This window comes from Glossina fuscipes, unplaced genomic scaffold (assembly GCF_014805625.2).
Source record: "Glossina fuscipes isolate IAEA_lab_2018 unplaced genomic scaffold, Yale_Gfus_2 121, whole genome shotgun sequence".
Classification (NCBI taxonomy): domain Eukaryota; kingdom Metazoa; phylum Arthropoda; class Insecta; order Diptera; family Glossinidae; genus Glossina; species Glossina fuscipes.
The window spans coordinates 7,153,584-7,175,516 of record NW_023998464.1 but is presented as its reverse complement, the minus strand read 5'-3'; the positions used below and the strand labels follow the sequence as shown (position 1 = coordinate 7,175,516).

General features: G+C 34.2%; 3 protein-coding genes and 1 long non-coding RNA gene across 9 annotated transcripts; all 4 read left to right on the top strand.

Moving 5' to 3' along the window:
* The first annotated feature begins 1,520 nt into the window (after positions 1 to 1,520).
* On the top strand, positions 1,521 to 4,146 carry LOC119640582. Of its 2 annotated transcripts, XM_038038720.1 has the most exons (3): positions 1,521 to 1,768; positions 1,827 to 3,931; positions 4,055 to 4,146. In XM_038038720.1, exons 1-3 carry the CDS (start codon positions 1,698 to 1,700, stop codon positions 4,057 to 4,059), a joined length of 2,181 nt encoding a protein of 726 aa, XP_037894648.1. In that variant the 5' UTR covers positions 1,521 to 1,697; the 3' UTR covers positions 4,060 to 4,146. The 2 variants fall into 2 exon arrangements, with proteins under 2 accessions (XP_037894648.1, XP_037894647.1); XM_038038719.1 differs by lacking the exon at positions 4,055 to 4,146 and having other exon boundaries at positions 1,827 to 4,053.
* Positions 4,147 to 9,057: 4,911 nt separating this feature from the next.
* Positions 9,058 to 11,232, top strand: LOC119640624 (L-2-hydroxyglutarate dehydrogenase, mitochondrial). 4 transcript variants are annotated; one of them, XM_038038793.1, is made up of 4 exons: positions 9,059 to 9,490; positions 9,555 to 9,599; positions 9,659 to 10,551; positions 10,607 to 11,232. In XM_038038793.1, exons 1-4 carry the CDS (start codon positions 9,488 to 9,490, stop codon positions 11,022 to 11,024), a joined length of 1,359 nt encoding a protein of 452 aa, XP_037894721.1. In that variant the 5' UTR covers positions 9,059 to 9,487; the 3' UTR covers positions 11,025 to 11,232. The 4 variants fall into 4 exon arrangements, with proteins under 4 accessions (XP_037894719.1, XP_037894721.1, XP_037894720.1 ...); XM_038038795.1 differs by having other exon boundaries at positions 9,064 to 9,490; positions 9,555 to 9,622; positions 9,685 to 10,551; XM_038038791.1 differs by having other exon boundaries at positions 9,058 to 9,599.
* Positions 11,233 to 13,252: 2,020 nt separating this feature from the next.
* LOC119640639 lies at positions 13,253 to 14,009 on the top strand. 2 transcript variants are annotated; one of them, XR_005247690.1, is made up of 4 exons: positions 13,253 to 13,291; positions 13,439 to 13,662; positions 13,726 to 13,821; positions 13,878 to 14,009. It is a non-coding gene; the product is annotated as an uncharacterized LOC119640639 (long non-coding RNA). The 2 variants fall into 2 exon arrangements; XR_005247689.1 differs by having other exon boundaries at positions 13,439 to 13,821.
* A 3,014-nt stretch (positions 14,010 to 17,023) lies between these two features.
* On the top strand, positions 17,024 to 20,563 carry LOC119640408 (transport and Golgi organization protein 6-like). Its single transcript, XM_038038425.1, has 3 exons — positions 17,024 to 19,185; positions 19,238 to 19,389; positions 19,832 to 20,563. The coding sequence occupies exons 1-3, from the start codon at positions 17,097 to 17,099 to the stop codon at positions 20,174 to 20,176; spliced, it is 2,586 nt and encodes an 861-aa protein (XP_037894353.1). The 5' UTR covers positions 17,024 to 17,096; the 3' UTR covers positions 20,177 to 20,563.
* Positions 20,564 to 21,933: the final 1,370 nt, after the last annotated feature.

Genomic DNA, 21,933 nt, shown 5'->3' with positions numbered 1-21,933 from the left:
TATGTTCTTGCACCAACGGCCTAGAGCGAGCACGGTAATGGTAATGTTATGGTTTGGCATTGTAAAAAAAAGAGGGTTATTTAAGGATATTGAAGGGAAATTTAGGAGAAACTACAGGCAAACTTGGTAGCCTGAAGCATAAGTCTCGCTTAATTCAAGACTCTTACATAACTTTCAAAGTGCTTCACCCTCTTCTCCAATCGCCAGGCGTGAACTTCATCAAATATATGTGGAATGAATTAGACCGGCGTATACGAAAACACTCAATCTCTCCCGTCCGAAATGTGAAAAATACTCTATAAAAAGAATGGAGTAAAATCCCAAGACATATTATACATAATATGTCAAAACGTTTAAATGACATTATTAGGCAAAAGGGGTACTCCACCGAATATTAATTTTTAATAATATTCATATATTATCCAAAAAAAAGCCAAGTTGATTTTAAAAAAATGTTCTCATAAATATATTAAAAACAAAAACGGCCAAGCTCAAAAATATCAACAGTTGAAAAATTTTGCTTGCGCGCTTACATATAATTGCTTGAGGGAACGTACGCACAACCGCAGACAAGTATTTTTGCTTTCACGCACAGGTCTATTCAAAACGTCATAATACAGCATATACATGATCGTAGTGTAGGCTTGCACATACTTGTCTTACAAATTTCAGTCAATGTTCTCACTTCAGTTTCAGAGTACTCTCTTTCTCTCTCTCTCTTACGATCTTTAATGTCGTTTTTTTATCGCATGTTCTGGGCTAGTACTTAATAATCGCGCAAATGTTGCTAGCGAAATGTCGTATCTTATATATATATAATACCTTTGTTCATATATAATTTTAGTTTGTTTTATGCTTTTATTGTCATTATGATAAGAAAACTTATATCCGTATATACATAAAACTAGTATTGTGATTCCATTTTCCGTTTTTATGTAAGTCCAGGTGTTATTCGACGTTTGAGGATGGCGTTTTTAGAGCGGAGTAAGGAAATTGCCTCGATGAGGCGTTATTCCTATTTTCGGTTCGATACTTCCACTTTGCCGACTTTTTACAAAACTTTATGGGAATTGTCAAAACATACACTTTTTGATGTATACAAACAAATAGAACAAAAAGAAAACATCGCACAAGAAGAAATTAAGGCAATTTATTTTAAATTTAGAAATAAGTTATTTAATTTATATTTACCTTACACTAATTTACATTTTTTTCATATTATGTGACTTGAAATTTGGTTTATACTATGCATTATTTTGCAAGAAATGAAAAACCAACAATAAAGGCCATTTATTTTAAAGTTGAAATATATTCATTAAACTGTTTTTTAGAGAGTGATAAATGATAGTTTCCAAATTGTAGATGAATGAACACACAAAACTGTACCTAATATATATACCCACATATCTCTTATCAATCTTCTTTATCACTAATAGGTCAACAAGCTTTTTTACTGTTATATTAACTTTCTTACTGTTATTTTCTAAAATGTGTTGTTTATATCTATTTAATTTCTTTATTTTTGGTTCTAAAACCATATGTTTTTGTTTACAGTAACTATAAAAAAATATGGTAGCGCAACTGTGTTTACCACTTAGGAGTTTTTAACTCGAACGCGAAAGTGACACCCCAAATAGCCAGAGTGATTTAGCTGAAAGGAATTAAAAATTAATTAGTCAATTATTAAATAATTCACGATGCCTTCTTTTTGTGCTGTAATCAATTGCAATGATAGATATGGTCACTCGGACAATATATCCTTTCATAAGTATGTAAACTAAAGATTTTATTCCTTCAATAAGAGCGGTTACTTCTCCTTATCACAGATTTCCTTTAAAGCGTGCAGATCTACTAAAGGAATGGGAAGCGTTTATTCAGCAGCAACGGGGACAGGACTGGCATGCTTCCCGATGGAGTTCATTATGTAGTCGCCATTTTCGAGAAGAGGACTTTCGTTCATTAAATGAACGCAAAACTCTTAAAAAATCAGCTGTACCATCGGTTATGTTAAATCCAAAAGAGAAGACGGCTAAAAAGTCAAAGTTAACCATAGACGATGTCAAAGCTAAAGAAGCGCAACAAATACAAGGTATAAAAGAAAGCCTGGAGGACATGAGCAACAATGTAGTCAGGAGTAGTTGCCGTTTATGCGGTATCTCTTCGATACCTGCTGCTACATTTCTAACCAATTACGAACTATATGGTATGCTCCAAAAATGTTTTCCTACTTTAAATATTCAGCAAGAAGACCCTTTACCTAAAATATTGTGTGCCAATTGCCTAAAAAATTTGCAATTATTCGGTAGCTTTGTAGATAAAGTAAGAGATGCTCAAGAAGAATTACAAAGAAAATATCGCACACGTATGGTGGAAAAGGCCATTAAAATTAAACAAGAGCCAGTGGTAAGAGTTAAACAAGAAGTAGCCGAAGCTGGCTACGAACAGTCGCAAGATTTCCCCATAAACAATGAAGAATATGACGGAGGTGATCAACAAGCTGAAGGGACAGAGAGTGAAAGAAAATATGAATTTTGTGATTTTCCAATAATAAATGATTGCGATATTATGGAAATTATAAATTTGGATGATCCCTTCATAAATATACCCGACGATGATAATACCACATCGTTGAATGAAGAAAGTGAACAGTACAAAGTAGGAGAGGAACAGCTCATGCAACAAATACTACCATCAGCTCACGATCTCCTGCAAACGCACTTGCTACTAGAGGAACATAATTATGCGTACGTTGAGACAGAAGATTTCAAGGAAGAACGTAATTTCTATAAAACGGAGAAGACTGAAGGCTACGAACAAAATAGTGAAAATCCCTCCAACTCCCCATTAAATACAAATTCAAACGTTGCCACTGTGGACAGAGAGGAAGCATATCACCATCAACATACTTTAACAACCAATCCGACACTAGTGCCAACTTTAGCGCAACACGATTTTGATATACCGCATGAAAATCGAGCTGTGAAGCCTATAGTAACTTCGGTTAGTGCCATTCAACAACCTATTAAGCCGAACGGTATTGTCGTACTCAACGAAAGTATAGTAAAATCCGGCAACGGTTTTCAATTGCACGCTTGTATGGTGTGCCAAATGAAATTTTTTAGCGTGGAATCCTTAAAACAACATTACACACAAACCCACGGTACTCCAATGGTAAGTGTTCCAAGCATCAATTTGGAGAAAAGTCAAGACAATACTTGCAAAACTGAAACGGATACCAAGTGTGCAGACCAGCAAATTCAAATAGTGAAACACCACGACGTTTTACAACCACCTGAATCAATTTTGAGCAATTGTGATCCCGCTCCTACCAAGCAGCAAAAGACAATTTTGATAAGTAATAAATGTAAAATGCCGAGAAGAAAGCGTTCTTTGCATTATAATTTAAACACAATGGCTCTGCATTATCAACAGTTGAGAAGATTCTGCAAAAAGTTGCAAAAGAAATGTCAAAATCTGGAACAAAATGTTGAGCAATTGCAATCACAGCCGACTATAAAATCGCTCAAAAACTTTTCCAAAATCAGAAACACAGTAAATGCTTCTTTACAATCAATTAAATGCAGCCAAGCGAAGAATCTCAATAAGAAGCAATACCAGAATGAGTTTCTTAAATTTGAATGTTTGGTGTGTTCGAAGAACTTTAGTAATGGGAACAGTTTACGTCAGCACAAAATAACCCATACTGAAGAGCGGAAACATAACTGCGGACTATGTCATCGGGCATTTAAACGGCGTAATGGATTGCTGCAGCATTTGAAAGGGTTCCATTTGCAAGTGAAACCTTTTACCTGCCCCGTCTGCGCTCATTCGTATGCTTTAAAATGTGACATGCAGCGGTGTAAACATTCTTTACTGAAAGTAACCCAAAATCAAGACGGCAGTAATAACAATAATAATAATAATCTTCCCGGTAAAAAATCAAACGCAACGTGACATTAAATTCATATAATAATTATCTAAATATTTCAAGCAGAAACTCTAATTTAAATAAAAAAATAATTCAAAAGAGTAAGAAAACTATTTACTTTTGTAGAATAATCTCAGTTCCGCAATGTCTGAATGCACGGCTCTTAAGGTGAATGGGCTAATCGAAATCACTGCTGCTGACTTAAAAATCCCTTTAAATTTTGCGGTGTTACGGTACAATGTTATGCCACACATTAACCAAGTACGTAAATGCCTCGGTCCCTGTTCTAATGCAAACATTTTGGTTAAAATTTCTGGACCCAGATCGTATACTACCACAGAGTAAGTTATACAGATGCCTAGCAAATAGCCAATGATGCATTATTCTACCAACAATTTTCCCGAAGCGCCGAAAGCATGAAAGCCTGCAATTGAAGAATCACGTATTTCTTAAGCAGAATCTAAGAATCTAATTTATTGGTTGCCTGATATCACATTTCCGGCTATAAACTTACTTTTTGAAAGCAGAAAGGCATCGCCAGAATGCCTACGCCGATAGTATTGTTGCTAGGATCATTACACAGCCAGCGTTTGCTCATTTTGATGATTTTAATCGTATATTATTTTTTATGAATTCAAAAGGAGGTATGGAAAAAACACCCAAAAAAAAAATATGAATTCAAAAGATGGTATGGAAACAACATATGAAAAACATTTGAATTCAAAAGGAGGTATGGAAAAAACTTACAAAAACATATGAATTCAAAAGGTAATTGAACATTATCCCCAAATTAATATTAGATCTGTTAGAATTAATACAAAACATGCTAAAAAATACAATAAGCATTCTTTCCTCAGAGCACACAAACTATTCAAACCAAAGGTATATTACAGGTATATTACAACAACATAAATATAATATTTAATAAAAGTGTTCAATGAAGCTTTCACCTTTTCCTATATTATGTCTGTAACACTGACCAAAAATTTGAAAATATTAATCAGAAAGTACTTACTATCAAATGTAAATAAACAAATAAATTAACACATCGGGAATGAAAATCTGTACAGAAACAATTCTATTGTACGAAAATGAAGTAGTCAATTCTGGTGGCATTATTACTGGCGTAGACTGGCGTATTGTGGGTGAATTTTTTATATCCATTAAGAAATAAAGCTGTTTTTAATTATTCCAACTATTTTGAGAACTGAATGTCTTATTTAATTAATGTGTTATTGCAGCTAAGGTCCAGGGCGGTTCTTATTATCCTATCACGGTTAAGAAGCATATAAGTGAAATTGGAAAAACGACAAGCTGTTGACATTCTTCAGCATAGCTAATAGTAATATGCAGAACAATCAGTGCAAATGCTACCTCGTGATTTTTTCGCAATTTCTTTCCCCGGCTTAAACGTTAGTTGGAAAGTTCAAGTATCGGAGAGAACTATATACATGGAGAATGATGTACGAACACAGACAATATTTAATAGAGTTGTCTAAATTACATTGATTCTTCTAAGTCAAGAACTAGAAATGTATGTCAAAAACCTTTTACGCATTATATAGAAGATATACAGAGAGATTTAACGCTTGGTCCAAGTTCTCGGCCACCTCCCCTTTCGAGAGAAGGGAAAACCAAGCGCAAACTCATGGCGCATCATGCGAACGCTGACCGACGAAAGAATTAGGAAAACACATCAATTGTGGTAACTTTCTTATATAAGCAGACTATTTGAAAAGACTAAGTTAGCCGGAAAAGAACATTTGAATCGAAAATAAAGTCTAAGTTAAGAATGCTGTCAAACTAAGCAAACAGTAAATAACCCTATCCTTATTTTAGTTTTGGGTTCGAAGGTTTATAAGTGGTGACACGAATTGACTAAAAATGCCATTTTTTGGCCACTTGCTGCAAGAGTTGAACAAAATGCACTGTTGCAACTCGAACGGGGAGTTATGCTACATCCAGCGTACTCACCAGACTTGTCAGATCGTTGCAGCATGGTTTAGCTGGCAATATCCCACAGTAAATGTCTTTTCAAGTGGAAAAGTGATCAAAACTATTGCAAACATCTAATATCGAAATGGTTGTAAAATTTTGTTATTCAAGTTGTTATATTAGCACAAATATTGGCCTGCAGGCAAGTGGCGTCACGAGGAGGAGGTCGATGTTATAAACTGGATACGGAAATGCTTTTTAACGGTACATCGAAGTAGGCTGTTCTGATTAAGTTATGCCATATATTTTGCACGGTTGTTGTAACTTGTTCTAATAGCTGCCGCCGTGTCACGTATAATAACGCAAAAGATGTCATACATGTAGACATTGGCTAAGCATGAAAGAAAGATAAAGAGGTATAATATAAGTATTGTCGGTAGCGTAACAATCGAAAGGCTATGGTCGTAGCAGGTCATGCGCTTTTAATATAAATCCAAAATGATAAGATGGTTGACATCACAAATATGTGTACAATTGCCAAGAACGGCTGTTAGTATATTAAGGATGCATATATACATATAAGATGAGTAATGTCACCGGCTCCAGTAAGAAGGATTTCGAAGTCGAACAGAATAAGCTTAGCACAATGTTAAGACCAAGCTGGCATTGCCTAAAAGACCGAATATAACAATTAGGCCATAAAAGTATAACATTAGTCGGCCCAGACCTTAGCGGTTGTCATTGCAAAAATCTACGAATTGCGATTAGAACTGTGTGACCATCCCTCTGGCTAATCAAACCTAAGCAAAAGCATTATTTTTTTTATTCCCTAAACTATTAGTTCGCCCCACGAATAGAGATTTTTGTCAAATCAGGAGCCTTGTTGCTAATTTTTGTGCAACAAAAAGTAATAAAATCGAGTTCCAGCGTTATTGAAGAAGCGTACATCTCTTAGAGATTGAAAATTTTGATTTAGAACAAATCCAGGTGTCTTACACGGGGGTCATGCAGGGAGAAAAATAAATTTAAAAAAAATGTCTCCGTTTCTTTTTTTTTTTAAGCCCGAAACTCTTGTTTGAAACTCTATATTTTAATCTTTCTTGTCTTCACTGATGCTACTTCTTTACGTATGTCCATAGGTTTTTTCTAGACAGTCTTCAGCATATCTCCAAAGTTATTACATTCCGACCGTAAAGGGTAACATCAATGTCAGATCAATATTGTTGACCTGCTTAGGAAGCTGACCGCTTCTAGCAAGTGACACGACAGTTAAAATCTTTACACAATTTGAAATACAATCCAGTTTCTTTGTATTGTAGGTCTGTACCTAAATTCAAATAAATCCAAATGAAGTTTGACAAGTTTGCTTCAAAGCACAGTTTTACTTGCATTGAGATTATATCAACTATATATTGAAAGTATCGCCTCTTTCCTTTTTTATGTAGAAATTAATAAACAGAAAGGAAGTGACAACAATTGTCAAAATGCGTATTATATCAAATTATTATTGTATATATAGGGCTGCAGCATAAAAAAGCAAAACATTCTCATATGTTATTATTTTTGTGGTTGCTTGGTCGATATGAGATCACTTGTTTTCCAAAGAAACTAAGGACTTAACCATACTATCAAGTCGTTGTTAAAGTAAAATATTCAAAATTATTCCTTGCCTTAGTAGACATTTGCAAGTTTAATATCGATTGCGCTTCGCAAATTTCAAGGTATCGTCTGCAGTGGGTATAATTTTAGGACGTCGTGCGCCCATTCGCAAACTTATTTAATGGTCGTCAATTGAGAATACAAACGTTAAGTTTCAACTTCCTCTCTGGATTTTTGGGCCGTGGCATCAACCGAATTTGAACGAATGAGGTAAAAGGGCAGATTGATCAAGCGGTTGATCAAAAATTTTACAAACGCAAGTGTAAATTTATCATAACAATTTTCTAGGTGATTTACGTGCCAGAGGTGAGGGTAACCTGGATTTGTTCTAAATCAAAATTTTCAATGTCTAAGAGATATTCGCATATTTCATCATATTAAGATAAGAGAGAAATGAAAACACAAAACTGAAAAATTCTTACAAAAACAAATGCAATAAATTTAACATGCCCATCTTACGATTGCAATAAAGAAAGTATAAAAAAACAACATTATATATAAATGCCGATATCGTCATGATAGAGCTGCTTCATAGCGGCCTAAAGTGTAAATGGGCATCGCTATGTGCCTATTATACTTGTTTACTGTACTATTGATCTCAAAGCCGGTCGGTCTAAAATAGAAAATAATTAAAAATAATAACACATATGACTGATGCTTAAGCATATGTTCAGCTCGCTCATTTGTTTGTTGTTGTTCTTCACAGGTATACAAATGTATGTGGATATGTTCGTATATGCAATGCCAAATAGTTTTCAATTTTGTTTTATGGGTTCTTTTTATCTATTTTAATGTCGCACAACAGTCGCACACAATCATATGCAAAAAAATTTTATTTACTTTGCGTTTTCTTTTTTTATCATTTTTGTGTTTTTTATGCCCTAAAGAATTAAATGAGCGAACTTCGAATTTTGTTACTTTTGCGGAGAAGTAAATGAGCGAACTTCGAATTTTGTTACTTTAGAGCGTAAGTAAATGAGCGAGCCAGTAGTTTGTATTTCGAAGATGCTAATGGGTGTGCCTACGTATTTAATTCTCTCTGCAAGGATAATGTTCAAATTAAAGATGTTTATGGGAAAGCATTGTTTATGTGACATAAAAAGAGGGTTTTCGAGTGAAATCATTACATAAAATGGCTGCTATATAAAAATGTAATTCCCTTTTTTGTAATTGGCTTCAAATTGGAGCTGCAGCTTTATACAATATACTTTTTTGGTCGTACAATATACTTTTCTGGTCGTACAATATACTTTTTTGGTCGTACAGTATACTTTCTGGTCGTACAGTATACTTTCTGGTCGTACAATATACTTTTTTGGTCGTACAGTATACTTTCTGATCGTACAATATACTTTTTTGGTCGTACAGTATACTTTCTGGTCGTACAATATACTTTATATCTCTGCGCTCGCTAACGGTGTTTTATTTCATTTCCGACATTTTAAACCAAAAAAATTAGTTATATGGCTCAACTAATGTACAAAAATCTACTAAAAACTAGTTTCACTACTCTTTGTTAAATAAATTTGAAATTTCATACCGGGCAAACATTTGAAAGTGCGAAGAAATTAAATTTCCTGATTTCTTTCCCAACTGGGTTTACTTCGGTGCATGTCGTTCCAAAGAAAAAATATAGGTTTTTTCTGGCTGAAAAGTTTAATAGGGTTAATTCTAACATGGTTTCCACAGCGAGTTCGTTTCAAATTTACTACGAATACCAAAAAGAGATTTTGAACAGCTGCTTATGTACTCGAATTCATTTATTAAAATTTTTCGTGAAAATTTTCCATATATAAATGCATGAATATGAATAATAAACGTTATTCTCCTTTCGGTATCTAAAAAGATTAAAAAAAGACAAAGCGACAATATTCCCCTAAAATTTTTTCGTTGACACGCTTTGATCTTGCAAAAATTGATTGTTCTTTTGGCTAATCCAAGGTTATTCAAGGTCTAACTTTTTAAATGGTAAATCCAAGTTATTCACAAAAATTTCTACAATAAAATGTCTAAATTAGCAATAATTTCCAAGAGGTTTCTCCAGAGAAGCAATCTACCTATAATCCAACAACGTTACGTGAGTTTACGGAATCGAAACAAGTATATATATTTATTCGTATGTAATAAATCTTAAAGGAAAAACTGAGTGTCATTATTTCCAGAGATTATGATTTAATTGTAATTGGCGGTGGCATTGTAGGTGTTGCCTCCGCTAGAGAAATTCTGCAACGCCATCCTTATCTGAGAGTGGCTATTGTAGAGAAAGAAGCAAAACTGGCTGCTCATCAAAGCGGGCATAACTCAGGCGTTATACATGCGGGAATATATTACAAACCGGGCACCTTAAAGGCCAAATTATGCGTTGAAGGCTTGCATTTAACTTACGCTTACTTGGATAAGAAAAAAATACCATATAAAAAATGTGGAAAACTTATCGTTGCTACTGACAACGACGAAGTAAAAAGGCTTCTAGACTTATATGAACGAGGGAAGAAGAATAATGTACCACATTTAACATTGTTGCACAGTGAGGACGAAATTCAAAAGATTGAACCTTTCTGTCAAGGTCTCAAAGCTTTATGGAGTCCCGAGACTGGTATAGTAGATTGGGCCCAGGTGACTCAGCATTACGCTATGGATTTTAAGACGGCCGGCGGTGATATATTTTGCAACTATAAAGTTCAACAATTTACAGAGACCAAAGGCGAAAAAATAGCCGCGTACCCTATTACTATACATGGTGGCCGCAATCATCAAATTTTGCTCACAAAGAACGTACTAGCTTGCGGAGGCTTACAATCTGATCTGCTAGCTGAAAAAACTGGTTGCCCAAGAGAGCCAAGAATAATTCCTTTTAGAGGGGAGTATCTCTTGTTAGCGAAGGAAAAACAACATATGATCAAAGGCAATATTTACCCAGTACCTGACCCCCGTTTTCCCTTCCTAGGTGTTCATTTCACGCCACGCATGGATGGTAGCGTTTGGTTAGGACCAAATGCAGTTTTAGCGTTTAAAAGAGAGGGCTACAAGTACGCTGATACTATAATATCAGTTGCAATTGGGTTAACATTTTGTCTTTTTTAGATGGAGCGACGTTAATATTTTTGAATTGATCGATGCGTTACGTTACCCGGGGTTTATTAAACTGGCATCAAAAAATTTTGGATTTGGTCTTAAAGAAATAATTAAATCTGCTTTTATCAATTTACAAATGAAAGATTTGCAAAAATTTATTCCCGAAATTACAGAATATGACGTTTGTCGAGGGCCAGCTGGCGTTAGAGCTCAAGCCCTAAGTCTGACGGGCGAATTGGTAGACGATTTTGTATTTGATCATGGCGCTGGTCGTAGTCCACTAGCGAAAAGGATTCTCCACTGTCGTAATGCTCCTTCACCGGGAGCCACTAGCAGTTTAGCAATTGCAAAAATGGTGGCTGATAAAGTAGAACTTGAATTTGGTATTGGAAACAAGCACTGCAATCGTACAATAAATTTAGGGTGATCGCAACTCTGTACCGGCGAAATTATATACGCCGCTGTGCAAAGTTTAGTTGGCTTAAAGCGTGTTTATGACGTAGTAATGCAGTTCACGCAGTTACATACGCAACATAAGATGACCTTGGTATTATTGTGCAAAACATATAATTTTTATATTAAGATATGTATATTCCCCGTACACTAAAATTAAACAAAAATTTAATTCACTTCAAGGACGTGCTCCTTTAGATCCCGTATCGGACCCTCCGATAGCTTTAAGAATTTTAATTTCCTTTTCTAGACGTTGTATAATGACCGCTTCTCTTAATTTGGCCTGTGACAGTCTTTGTACTTGCAAATAAATACGCGAATATTACTAAAGTCTTCGACGAATTATTTTTTTTGTTTGTTTAGAGATGGATTGGACCAGTTAAGTTAATGTTAGATCCATAATCCAGAAACGAAGTTGAGAGCGATTAATGAAAAAATTTAAGCATAGGTAGACTGATGTGGCAGAGTGTTCGCAATGAGAGGCTCTGTTCCGCTGTCAATCCATAAATCACCGTCCTTGTTACTGTACTGTCAAGATCCGGCTAATAATGCCGATAAAAGAAAAAGTGTAGGCGATTCGTGATTGTAATAGAAATACTAAATGTAAAATTAGAATGAAAACTCAGCTGATTTGATAAAGGCAGTCAGTTGCTTCAAATGCCTAAAGTTACCAGCACGAAAAATTTCATATAGATTGGTATACAGGTTAAATGTACTGAAAGATTGTCTAAGGATGTCAAACCTCCTTCGACGAATTAATATACCAAAGATTCGATCTCCACGTAAATATTACGTAAACAACAATTAACACAATTGTTCTTTGGTTTAAAAGGTATTGGAGATGATAGATTAGAATAAAATCGGGGTTTTTGGATGTTGTTTCTAAATGGGAGTGTTCTCTCTATAATCTGAATATAAAGCTTGGACGAATGATAAAAAAACTATTTGGTGGATAAAAAAACCTCGAAACTAGTAAAAATGAATATAACCTTACTTTCTGAACATAAGCATGAACCTGATAGAGAAGCATTTTGCACAATTGGGCAAAATTTCAAAAGTCAGAAAAATTATTCAGATACGAAACAATCCAATGGAATTGATTTGTACCTGTAACACAAAGCAGCTGTAAATTTTTGGTTTTGATTCTGGGAATTTTTTTCCAAAATGTCAAAAAGATGAAGAAAATTTGTTTTCTGCGGGAATTATTGGTTTAAATTTGAAAGTGAATAGTTTAAACAGTTTGAATATATCTTTTTTTTCTGAAAAGCTATCAAAGATATCGATATTTCAAATTAAAAGATTTTTACAAAAATTATACAAACCACCAACAACACTTTCTATTACTGCCAATATATTTCATTCCAATGCAGGACGCACCGCTTCATGAGCTTAAATCTCGATTGTCCAAGAAACGGACTTCTACGCAGAATAAATCGAAAGCTCCATTTTTACAAGCATTTTCATACGCTCATTTTTATACTACTTAATTCAGTTTAAGCAGCTTGTATGTAGTTTTCTGCTTTAAAACCCTTTCGCAGAACTCCTTACTACTATTTACAATGACTAATCCCGTAGCCTAGCCTTTTTTAAAATGTGCTTCCCTAGCTCTGATTAGATAATTTTGCCCACTATTTAGGACACAATGCAAAACACTTCCACGCATTAATTCTCAGCGGTTAAGATTAACGAAGTGTTTTAAAAATGTTGACTGGTTTTAAAAATATCAGATTTATATTCCACTCAATCATTTCGTACAATAGCTTTATTAATATATATAAAAATATATATAGAAGAAATTGTTATTCTTTTTAATGGTCTCCTGGATACTTGGTTTGGTCGCTTTTGCTCTTCTATCATCTCCTCTAGATGTATGTATAGTGTTGTGAAAAATACGCCAACTAAACTTATTTAATTTTACAAGTTATCCGCCCGAGTGGCTTCAAATCTCAAGTGCGCTTTAAAAGAAAAGAATTTATTCTCAGGTTAAATTTATTGCATGTGTATGTGTAAGATATAATCTAAGCATCGATCCTTTCTTCCCACAAAAGATTGTGACCAACTTAAGGATGTGACCAGCGTAAGGTTGTCGCAGAAAGGAAATTAATATATTTACTGTTTCGATAATTTATAAAAAATAATATTATATTTTATTATCATTTAAGATTCATGAAAATATTAAAATAAATGTTTGTTTGGCTTACCAGCACCTAAGTAAATAAAAGAAGCAACACGAGCATTCAGGTAAACCACTTCTCTAAGCACTTTCAATATTTTCGACAAAATAAAATCCACGCTACAAAATTTTACTAAATAAAATCTTGTATTTAGATACAAGCTAGTAAACAAAATATTAAATTGTAACGTAAACTGCCTTTTGATTCTACAAAGTCTTTTTCAGATTAACAGCTGAATTAAGTTCGTATCAGTTGAATTTGAGAATTCTTTAGGCACACTTCTATGTTTGAAAAAGGTTATCCACGTGAACAGCAGCAACCGTCAGTAAGGAGCGTTTAGTTTCATCAAAAAATATTGAGGAGTTAGCTACAGAAGATGCCATCGAATGTGGAGCAGAAGAAGTTGAAGTCTCTGATGCCGCTGCAGGGCTTGTTAATGTAAGGCGTTTAGAAGCGAAATCTTCGAATGCTGAGAATACTGAACTTCCATGTTTCTATTAGTTTATTTGCAGACCTGAAGAGTTGCTTTCCTTGCGGAAATCGATTGAAACAAAAAACTATATCATCGAAAATATGGAACACATCTATACGCCCGTGGTACATTCAATTGTCCATATTTTTTTGCTTATTGTTCATTCATTTGTTATATTTAGAAATATGTGGAGTTGCCTTCAGAGGAGCACGCGGGCTATGAAAAGTTTCTTGCCAAGCTTCATCAGATTTCCGGTATAGAAGAGATTTATGACAATTTGTTGGATACAAGAGATTAATAAATTTAACATATTATTATTATTATTTTAATTTTAGACTAATGAATTGAATTCTTAGACTAAAAAAAGAGACATCGAGCACTAGCAACAATAATAATAACAAATTTAACATAAAAAACTAATATGAAAGAAAACAATTATATTATTTTCATTTCATTTTCATATTTGCAACATCGCTAAGATATCTGCTTTAATATAGCTTAATTCTTACAAGATGGTTCGATTAAGGCTAATATTGACGTTGATCGGCAGAAAACTTGGCTTTATTCTCATTTTCATTTAGGCCGTATGCATTATAAAAACACTCATCAGAGTTATCCTTTCATCTGAAATTCACTGATTAATGATATTAGAGAAAAAAGTTTTAAGAGCCTTCATAGTGTTTCACTTTATTTCGCTTATTTTATATACAATTTTTGCGTTTACTTTTATATTTCTTGAATTTATTTGGAAATACCTCTTCTTGCACAAATATACGCGACAAAAATTCTAATACTTTTATTCGTAAGAACTGAACTAAGAATAATACACTGAAAACTGAAAATTTGCGCTTAAACAGCCTAGAGCGTAAACAGCGTTGCCATTGCAAAGTGTAATACAATAAACATAATATATTTTATTGCGCTACGTTCAATTTGAAACGAAACAAAATTTACGATATCAATTTGTTTGTTGTGTTTTGCTTGCGTAAGAAAGAAACAAATGGAATGATGAATTATGCTGATCTTTTCCTTACATATGGCAAGAAAAAAAAAAATTATACAAAACACACACACACTTACCACATTCACGGCCAACTATAGCCGTATAGCGGTAAAATCTAAATTTAAAAAAATGGCGAAAATCAAAAGGAGATGAATAGATCTGATGAACGTGCGGTATTCGGCCGTAGCAGTCAGTTTCATGCGGTTTCATACCGAACTTAACAATTAAGAATTAAGTTTAAACAAAACAAACAGAGCCAAGATAGAATCTGCCACTTGATTAACCACCACCAAAACCTGAAGTGAGCTTTAAAAAATTGCTGAATAAAGAATCGAAAGCAGACAGGCTAGGGCATTATTGCATATATCCGCCTTTTAGTTAGTATTTGGGGTGCATGTATAACTAAAACAAGTCTCTGAACAAACAACATAGCGTAAATATGCCATAGGATTTTTTTAAAATTATTTTCGCAAAACTTTTAAAATTTTTGAAAGACAGTAAAAGAATGGCGCTGAAATTCTCCTTTTGACTAAATCCTTAATAATCACCGCGTCAAGTTAGTAAATGAAAATCGTACTTTGTTTTCTATTTGCGATTCGTCATATCTTCTCTCCGTTTTGACAAAATTTTTAGAGTTTAGGACGTTTTTTGGTTTTTTTCGCATTCTTAAGAAGCAGAAAAATTTATCATCTGAATCGTTTCAGTCAAAATGAAAATTTTTTGCGAATACATTTCTCTATGGAGCCCATCTATGCATAATTACTAGTAGATATTCACCAAATCGATTACGAAGTGAGTACATATTCTACATACGCTGCCATAACAGCCTTAACAGCCTTAATTGAGCAATGGTTTTAAATTCGATCTAAGCTAGCCTAATGGACCGCTGCTACGGCCGGCATTTATACTATTTGCTTTGACAATCAAAAGAGTTGCATGACACCGAAACGTTCTCAATAGACGTAGACGTAGATGAATCACCACATCGTGCGCCAGGCGTTTGAAAGTTTGAAAAGAGACAAAATTTCCAATAAACTAAAAAGGCTCTTGCAACAAGCTAATAAAGCACAGAGTCGCTTATAAATGGTTGAGTGCCCAACTAGCAACTTAAATGTTATCGCCAATCTTAAATGCCGAACTTAAGATTCAACTCTGTGAAATTATCTAACGGACCAAATTATCTAAGAAAAATTAGCAAAAGCCGTCGGCAAAACAACATTATCTAACGGACCAAATTATCTAACAAAATTAGCAAAAGCCGTCGGCAAAACAAAGGAAAACTTTGGGATATTTAGTAACTAATGTTTATTTATTTATAATGATGCCATGAAGCGAATGAGGGATCATCAAACTGGAATGATGGATTTTATTATAGAAGAAAAAAAGCGTCAGCTGCCAAAAGATCCCGTTACAGATATTCGAAAACTGAAATCTCATCGACTGAATATATAAATAAATATAATAATAATAATATATAAATAAATATATAAAAACTTAAATGTTTTTTTTAGTATTTAATTAGTTATGAATGTGCGTTCCACTCAAGTGATTGTTCGAATCAAAAACTCTTTTGTATGGAATTTGTATTTTCTCAATTATATAGAATTTGTATTCGGAAATTATTGAGTACGAATGAATATACGCATTAATCTCGCATCGATGAGGCTTTTTTATAAAGACCTGTTAAATGATTGAAAACGTATATACGTTTATTCTCAAAGCGGCACAATACATGCAAAATTCTTGATAATTGTATACGCTTATTCTCAAAGCGGCACAATACATGCAAAACAAATAACGAATATACGCTTATTCTCAAAAATACATGCAAGCGCAATAGATAAAATTTGAGATTTTAAAATTTCTTAATTTATTTTATTTTAGAAGTTAGCCTAGACCGGCATAATTTTTTATTATTAAATTAAACAACGCCCTCGCTAAACTCCATGTTGAAATGCAAAGCACAGAGTCGCTTATAATAAATAAAAAAATTGCCAAAAGTGGTTGAGTGCCCAACTAACAACTTAAATTGACAGATCGTTTAATTTGCAAAGCCGCCAGCTTTATGTCTCACGTAATCTGTTAAAAGAGCTTTATGTCTCACGTAATCTGTTAAAAGAGCTTTATAACTCACGTAATCCGTTAAAATTGATTCATTATTTAACAGAGCTGAATCTTTGTTTTCTGTTAAGTTGGGCATGTAACTTAGCTGAATAGCGTTACCATTTAAGTTGTTAAGTTGAGCTTTTAATCATTTATTTATTATAAGCGACTCTGTGTTTTGCCTTTCAGCAGGGAATTTAGCGAGGGCTTTGTTTAAAGCATATTCTAGGCGAAGCTGTCGAGCTGGGAGAAACGGAAGATTTTGCAACCTTGTACAGTTTTTACGGGATTTGTATGATAAAAGAAATTGCAAATAATGTTAACTTCATTAGTAATGCTAAAGAAGATTTGGTAGCAGAACGTCATAAATGTTTGTTCATCGCTTGCGTTCAAGACATAGCTCAATGGAGTTTGCAGCAACACTTACATCCAAATTTTTACAAAGGAAGACCTGCCTTGTTCTCCAGGCCTCATGATAAAAAAACGAGTTTTAAAAATCTGGAAATTTATATTGGAGGATTTACACACGTATTATTTATTAAACCTTTACATATTGGCAAATCTCTAGATGAACCTATTCTGCAATACATGGCTGGTATTTTTAGTTTATTAATGGCCTTTGAAGATAAAGAATATGTAATGGCTGACCAAGAAATCATTAATAAGACTGCATGCTTACAGCGCGTTTGGTTATCTCTGCCTAAAGCTTTATATTTTCGAAACTTAATGCTAATGAAAAACAATAAAATTTTATCATCTTCCGGGCAAAAGATTTTACTACGCCAGTTATTAGTACGTCTTTGGTCGCCGGGTGGTTTCAACGCAGTAGTCTTTGCTTTGGCTGAATGTAAAAATGAAGAACATTCGTTGGAAGAACTGATTTCACGTTTAATTGCTCAACCTGCTTACTCGGCGAAGGCTCAGAAAAGCTTGATAGCGCAAATCCTTAACTTTTTGCAATCATGTGTGGATAACCAGGAATTGCTGCAATATATGGGAGTGGGCCTGTTGTCTCTGCGGCGACTTTATGATCTTAACGACGAAAATAAAACCTTTGTAGAAGGATGGTTACAAAGTCAATTACACATTTTGATTCAACCAAGCTGCGAAAAAGACTTCGCAATAATGGATTGGTCTAATTTCCAGAGCCTCATATCCTTCCTATTTCATCTTTTCTGTACTTCCACCGTAGAGTGCTTGCCTAGTAATTTGTTAACGTCGTATCTAAATCTTATATTGAATATCTTTTATCATGTGCAACAATATAATAATGTACAGCTTTTACAGGGGCAATTGAAAGCGTTAATTTTAAAATGCCTGCACAATCAAAACGCCAAAGACTTGCATAAGCTAATTGAAGCTTTAGCTCTCCAGAGAACTGATTTCAATGGATGGTTTGCTTTAAATGATTGCATACGCTTTGATGAAAATCCTTTAAATTCACAAGATTTAAGAATTATTCTTACGTCAGAAGGCCCACATCTTTGGGACCCTCTTCCCGCGTTGGTTATTATTTTAAAATCTTCAACTTTTAATTTGCTTACCTACAATATATTTTTAATATTATTTCGTCTCTTACCTAAATTAATGAAAGAAGACGAAGAAGAGAAGAAAATAAGTGAAAGCATGGAATTATTACAACCGGAAGATCTTCAGCAGACAATATTACGGGAAGTTAATAGCACGTATGCAGGAAGATTGCACATTATAAAGGCTTTGGAGTCTCTTGTGCAACACCAGCCTATGAAGTGTATGATCAATGAAAATTGCAGTGAATTGCTTCGATGTCTTGCCGATATTCTCATAAATTTCGCTGAGCTCAACAAGCACCTTGTCGAAATAAATGAGTCGACTTTGATGATAACCTTAATATTAATTCGAGAAGTTATGCAAATTTCTACGAGCAGTAGTGACGATTTTCAAACAGTTTTATCCAAGCCGCTGCATAACCTCTATGAAAACATTGATCGTCAAAGTCTAAAATATCAAATTTTATCTTTATTACATCTGTTGCAACGGCAAAATAACCTGAATGTTAGATATGAACCTTTGAAAAATCAATTTGAAGAAGCTCGTGGTCTAGTGGAAGCGAAAGAGTCCTACCTACAAGTGGAGGGTATTGAGAAACTAATAAAACTCGTAAATTGCCGAGACGCCTACACCGTCAGTAATGGTCACGCTGTAGTAGCCATGGCTTTAAATACTTTAAAATCTCCAGAATCCTATACGTTCCTTAATTGTGTTCGTCTGTTTACAGCCTTAGTACAAGTAATGGAAGTTGAAATTTTGGATTTGCTTGGAGATGAATATATTGCCGATTCTAGTACTCTAGATTATCGCCTTGTAGTTGGCGAAGTTATTTTAAAAATAGGGCGTGAATTAGGTAAAATTTTTTATCTTTTAAACAATGCAATTCTTATGAGATTTAATTGCAGGTCCTTTGTGTTATAAATATAAATTTATTCTCTTGAATTGTTTCATGAATGGCTGTCGTTCACATCTGAGCGAATTTCGATTATCTGCCTTTTCAAATTTAGCGCAATTGTGTAGAATACTTACCTATCAAGTCCATCAATATTTTCAGGAAGTAAGATTATATTTATTCTTTATTAGCCTCAAGTTTTTTTACCCACCATCTAGGGTGTCGAAATGCTATTGCGTTTTTTTGATGAATTAGGTTTCTTTTGTAATTTTTCCATATCAGGACAAGCGAGAATAGAAATGTTATTGTACTGTGTAATTCGACTAAATTACTACTCTTAACGCCTTTGAACCACAAGAAAAGAGGTATTAATAGTTGGTTACTTACCATAGATAATGCAGTGCAGAAAAATGAGAAATTCGATGTATTGATTCGTCCGCAACGTAAAGGATCTAGTAATACTCGTACACTATTTTATCAAGATAAAGTGTAGGCATTTAATTAGACTCTTATTATTTAAATGAAATTAATTACATCTGAACCGTAGGTGGTGGGTATTGGAGATTTTTTTTTGAATGAGAATCTTGCTTATTTATTCAATTTTCAGTTGCTTCACTTAATTGATTACGAAATCACTTCCGGTAAATATTTGCCCGCGAAAAGAGCTGCTGTTTTGGTGCTTAGTGATTTACTAGAAGGCATGGATAACCTCATCGATTATGAGGAAATGCTTTTACCCATTTATCGACTATTAAAATATTTGGCATATTTTAAGCAAAGTGATGAACAGATACGTGTACATGCTACCAATGGTTTAAAGAGCTTATCAGAAAAGTGCACCAAATTACTGGAGGATATTACTGCATCACCTCTGGAAAAAGAAATTAAAATCCTCGGGTTAAAAGACAGCTCTAAACCAGGTCTAAAGAAACATATACTTGTAATGAATTAAATAAATTACATTTTTGTTATATGTATGAAAAAACAAGCAAAAAACGCATCGACATAGATTTAAAACCGGATCGAGTGAATGTTTGAACTAAACAAACAATACTTTTTATAAGAAAAATAATTTTTTCCAGCTGAATTAAACAAATAATACTTTTTATAAGAAAAATAATTTTTTCCAGGTGAAGAAAATTGTCAGCAGAAAATCGAAATATATTTGAAACGTGAAAAAAGAAAATTTCGATCATGAAGAAGTATCCTCTTTTGCTGATTGACGATTATTTTAAATATTACGCTGAATTGTGATAAAAAGCCCTTTGAAAGTGTGCAAAAGTGAAAACATAATAATACATTGACAATTGAAACTCAACTAAAACAAAACTAGTAACTGTTAGTGCAACGTAGCTGAGAGAAAAACTGCGTTATATTCAAAAAAAAAAAAAAAGAAAAGAAAACAAGAACTGACACGTCTGAAAAAGTGAAACACCGCAATTTGAGAAAGCAACCTCGTTAGCTCTTACTGCGGAATTTATTTCACCCGAAGTACATCACTACAAGCCCCGACTGCATTCCATTTCATAATTTGACTCTCTATCATCCCTAAGGCTATAAAACTCAATCTGCGCAGTATGGTTTTTCACAGACACTATCTCTCTCAAAAGTGGGGACATTAAAATCCCCAGAGCCAGATCTTATGCCCACACTATTGTTTAAATACACAATAAATATATACACTGGATAAATATCCAGCTTAGAAACAATTCTTTGCCACTAATAGAACTCGGCCAAGATTTGTATCATGATTTCTTTACCTTGGAGATTTTTATCATCTCTAACAAAAAAATAAAATTGATTACCTCCGATGCGGCTACGGAATATTCTATTGTCGTCAATGCTTCATTTTACGATATTTATAATATTTGCATTCCAAACGAATCGCTTGAAATTTGTGTGGTTGCTTCCATCCTTCAAATTTACTCAACTGCCTGTCCCAAAAACCTACTTAAATTCGGACCCCTCCCTAACTTCTGCAAAGTTGCAGAAGTCATGCGCTTCTGCAAATTTGAAACTCCAACTCTCCTGCGCTTTTTGACGCAGTCCGCATAAGTTTTTCCGGGAATGTTTTACCCTCTCATATTTGTTTGGAAGGCTTTAACTTCCCGATCAAACCCTATGTCGAACCAATTTTACAATGCCGCGAATGGTGGTCTTTCGATCACACGGATAAAATATCCTCGCGTCAATCGTCCTTTGCGTAAGCCTTGAATGCTCCTCCAACTGGTCTCAAGCTAAAAAATGCTTCAGCTGTAAGGGGGAGTATCCATCTAGAACTTCTCCATCATATAAGATAATTGTAAATTTATAAAAGACGCAGCGAATTGTCTTAAGCTACAAGTTTACTCTTTCTCTCGGAGTACATACGCACGTCCAAATTATAGTAATAACGATTTCTCAATTTCTCTGGACAGCTTCCCAAATAGTCTCAGCCTACAATCAAACGACCAAATATTGGGGCTGCTATTTCAGTTCTAATTAAGAAGACTCTAAATCGTGAAATCACCATATTCCCTTCCAATATAATATCCTCAAATCCTGAGATTGTGACAACCATCACAGACAATCTTCCTTCCGATCACGAAACGATCACTGTCACACACAATTCCAAGCCGTTCTCTCAAACAAATTTTATTATTAACTCCGCCGCATGCTTATCTTGCGACCTTTACAAGGATATTCTTAACCAACGATTCTCCTCGGGTT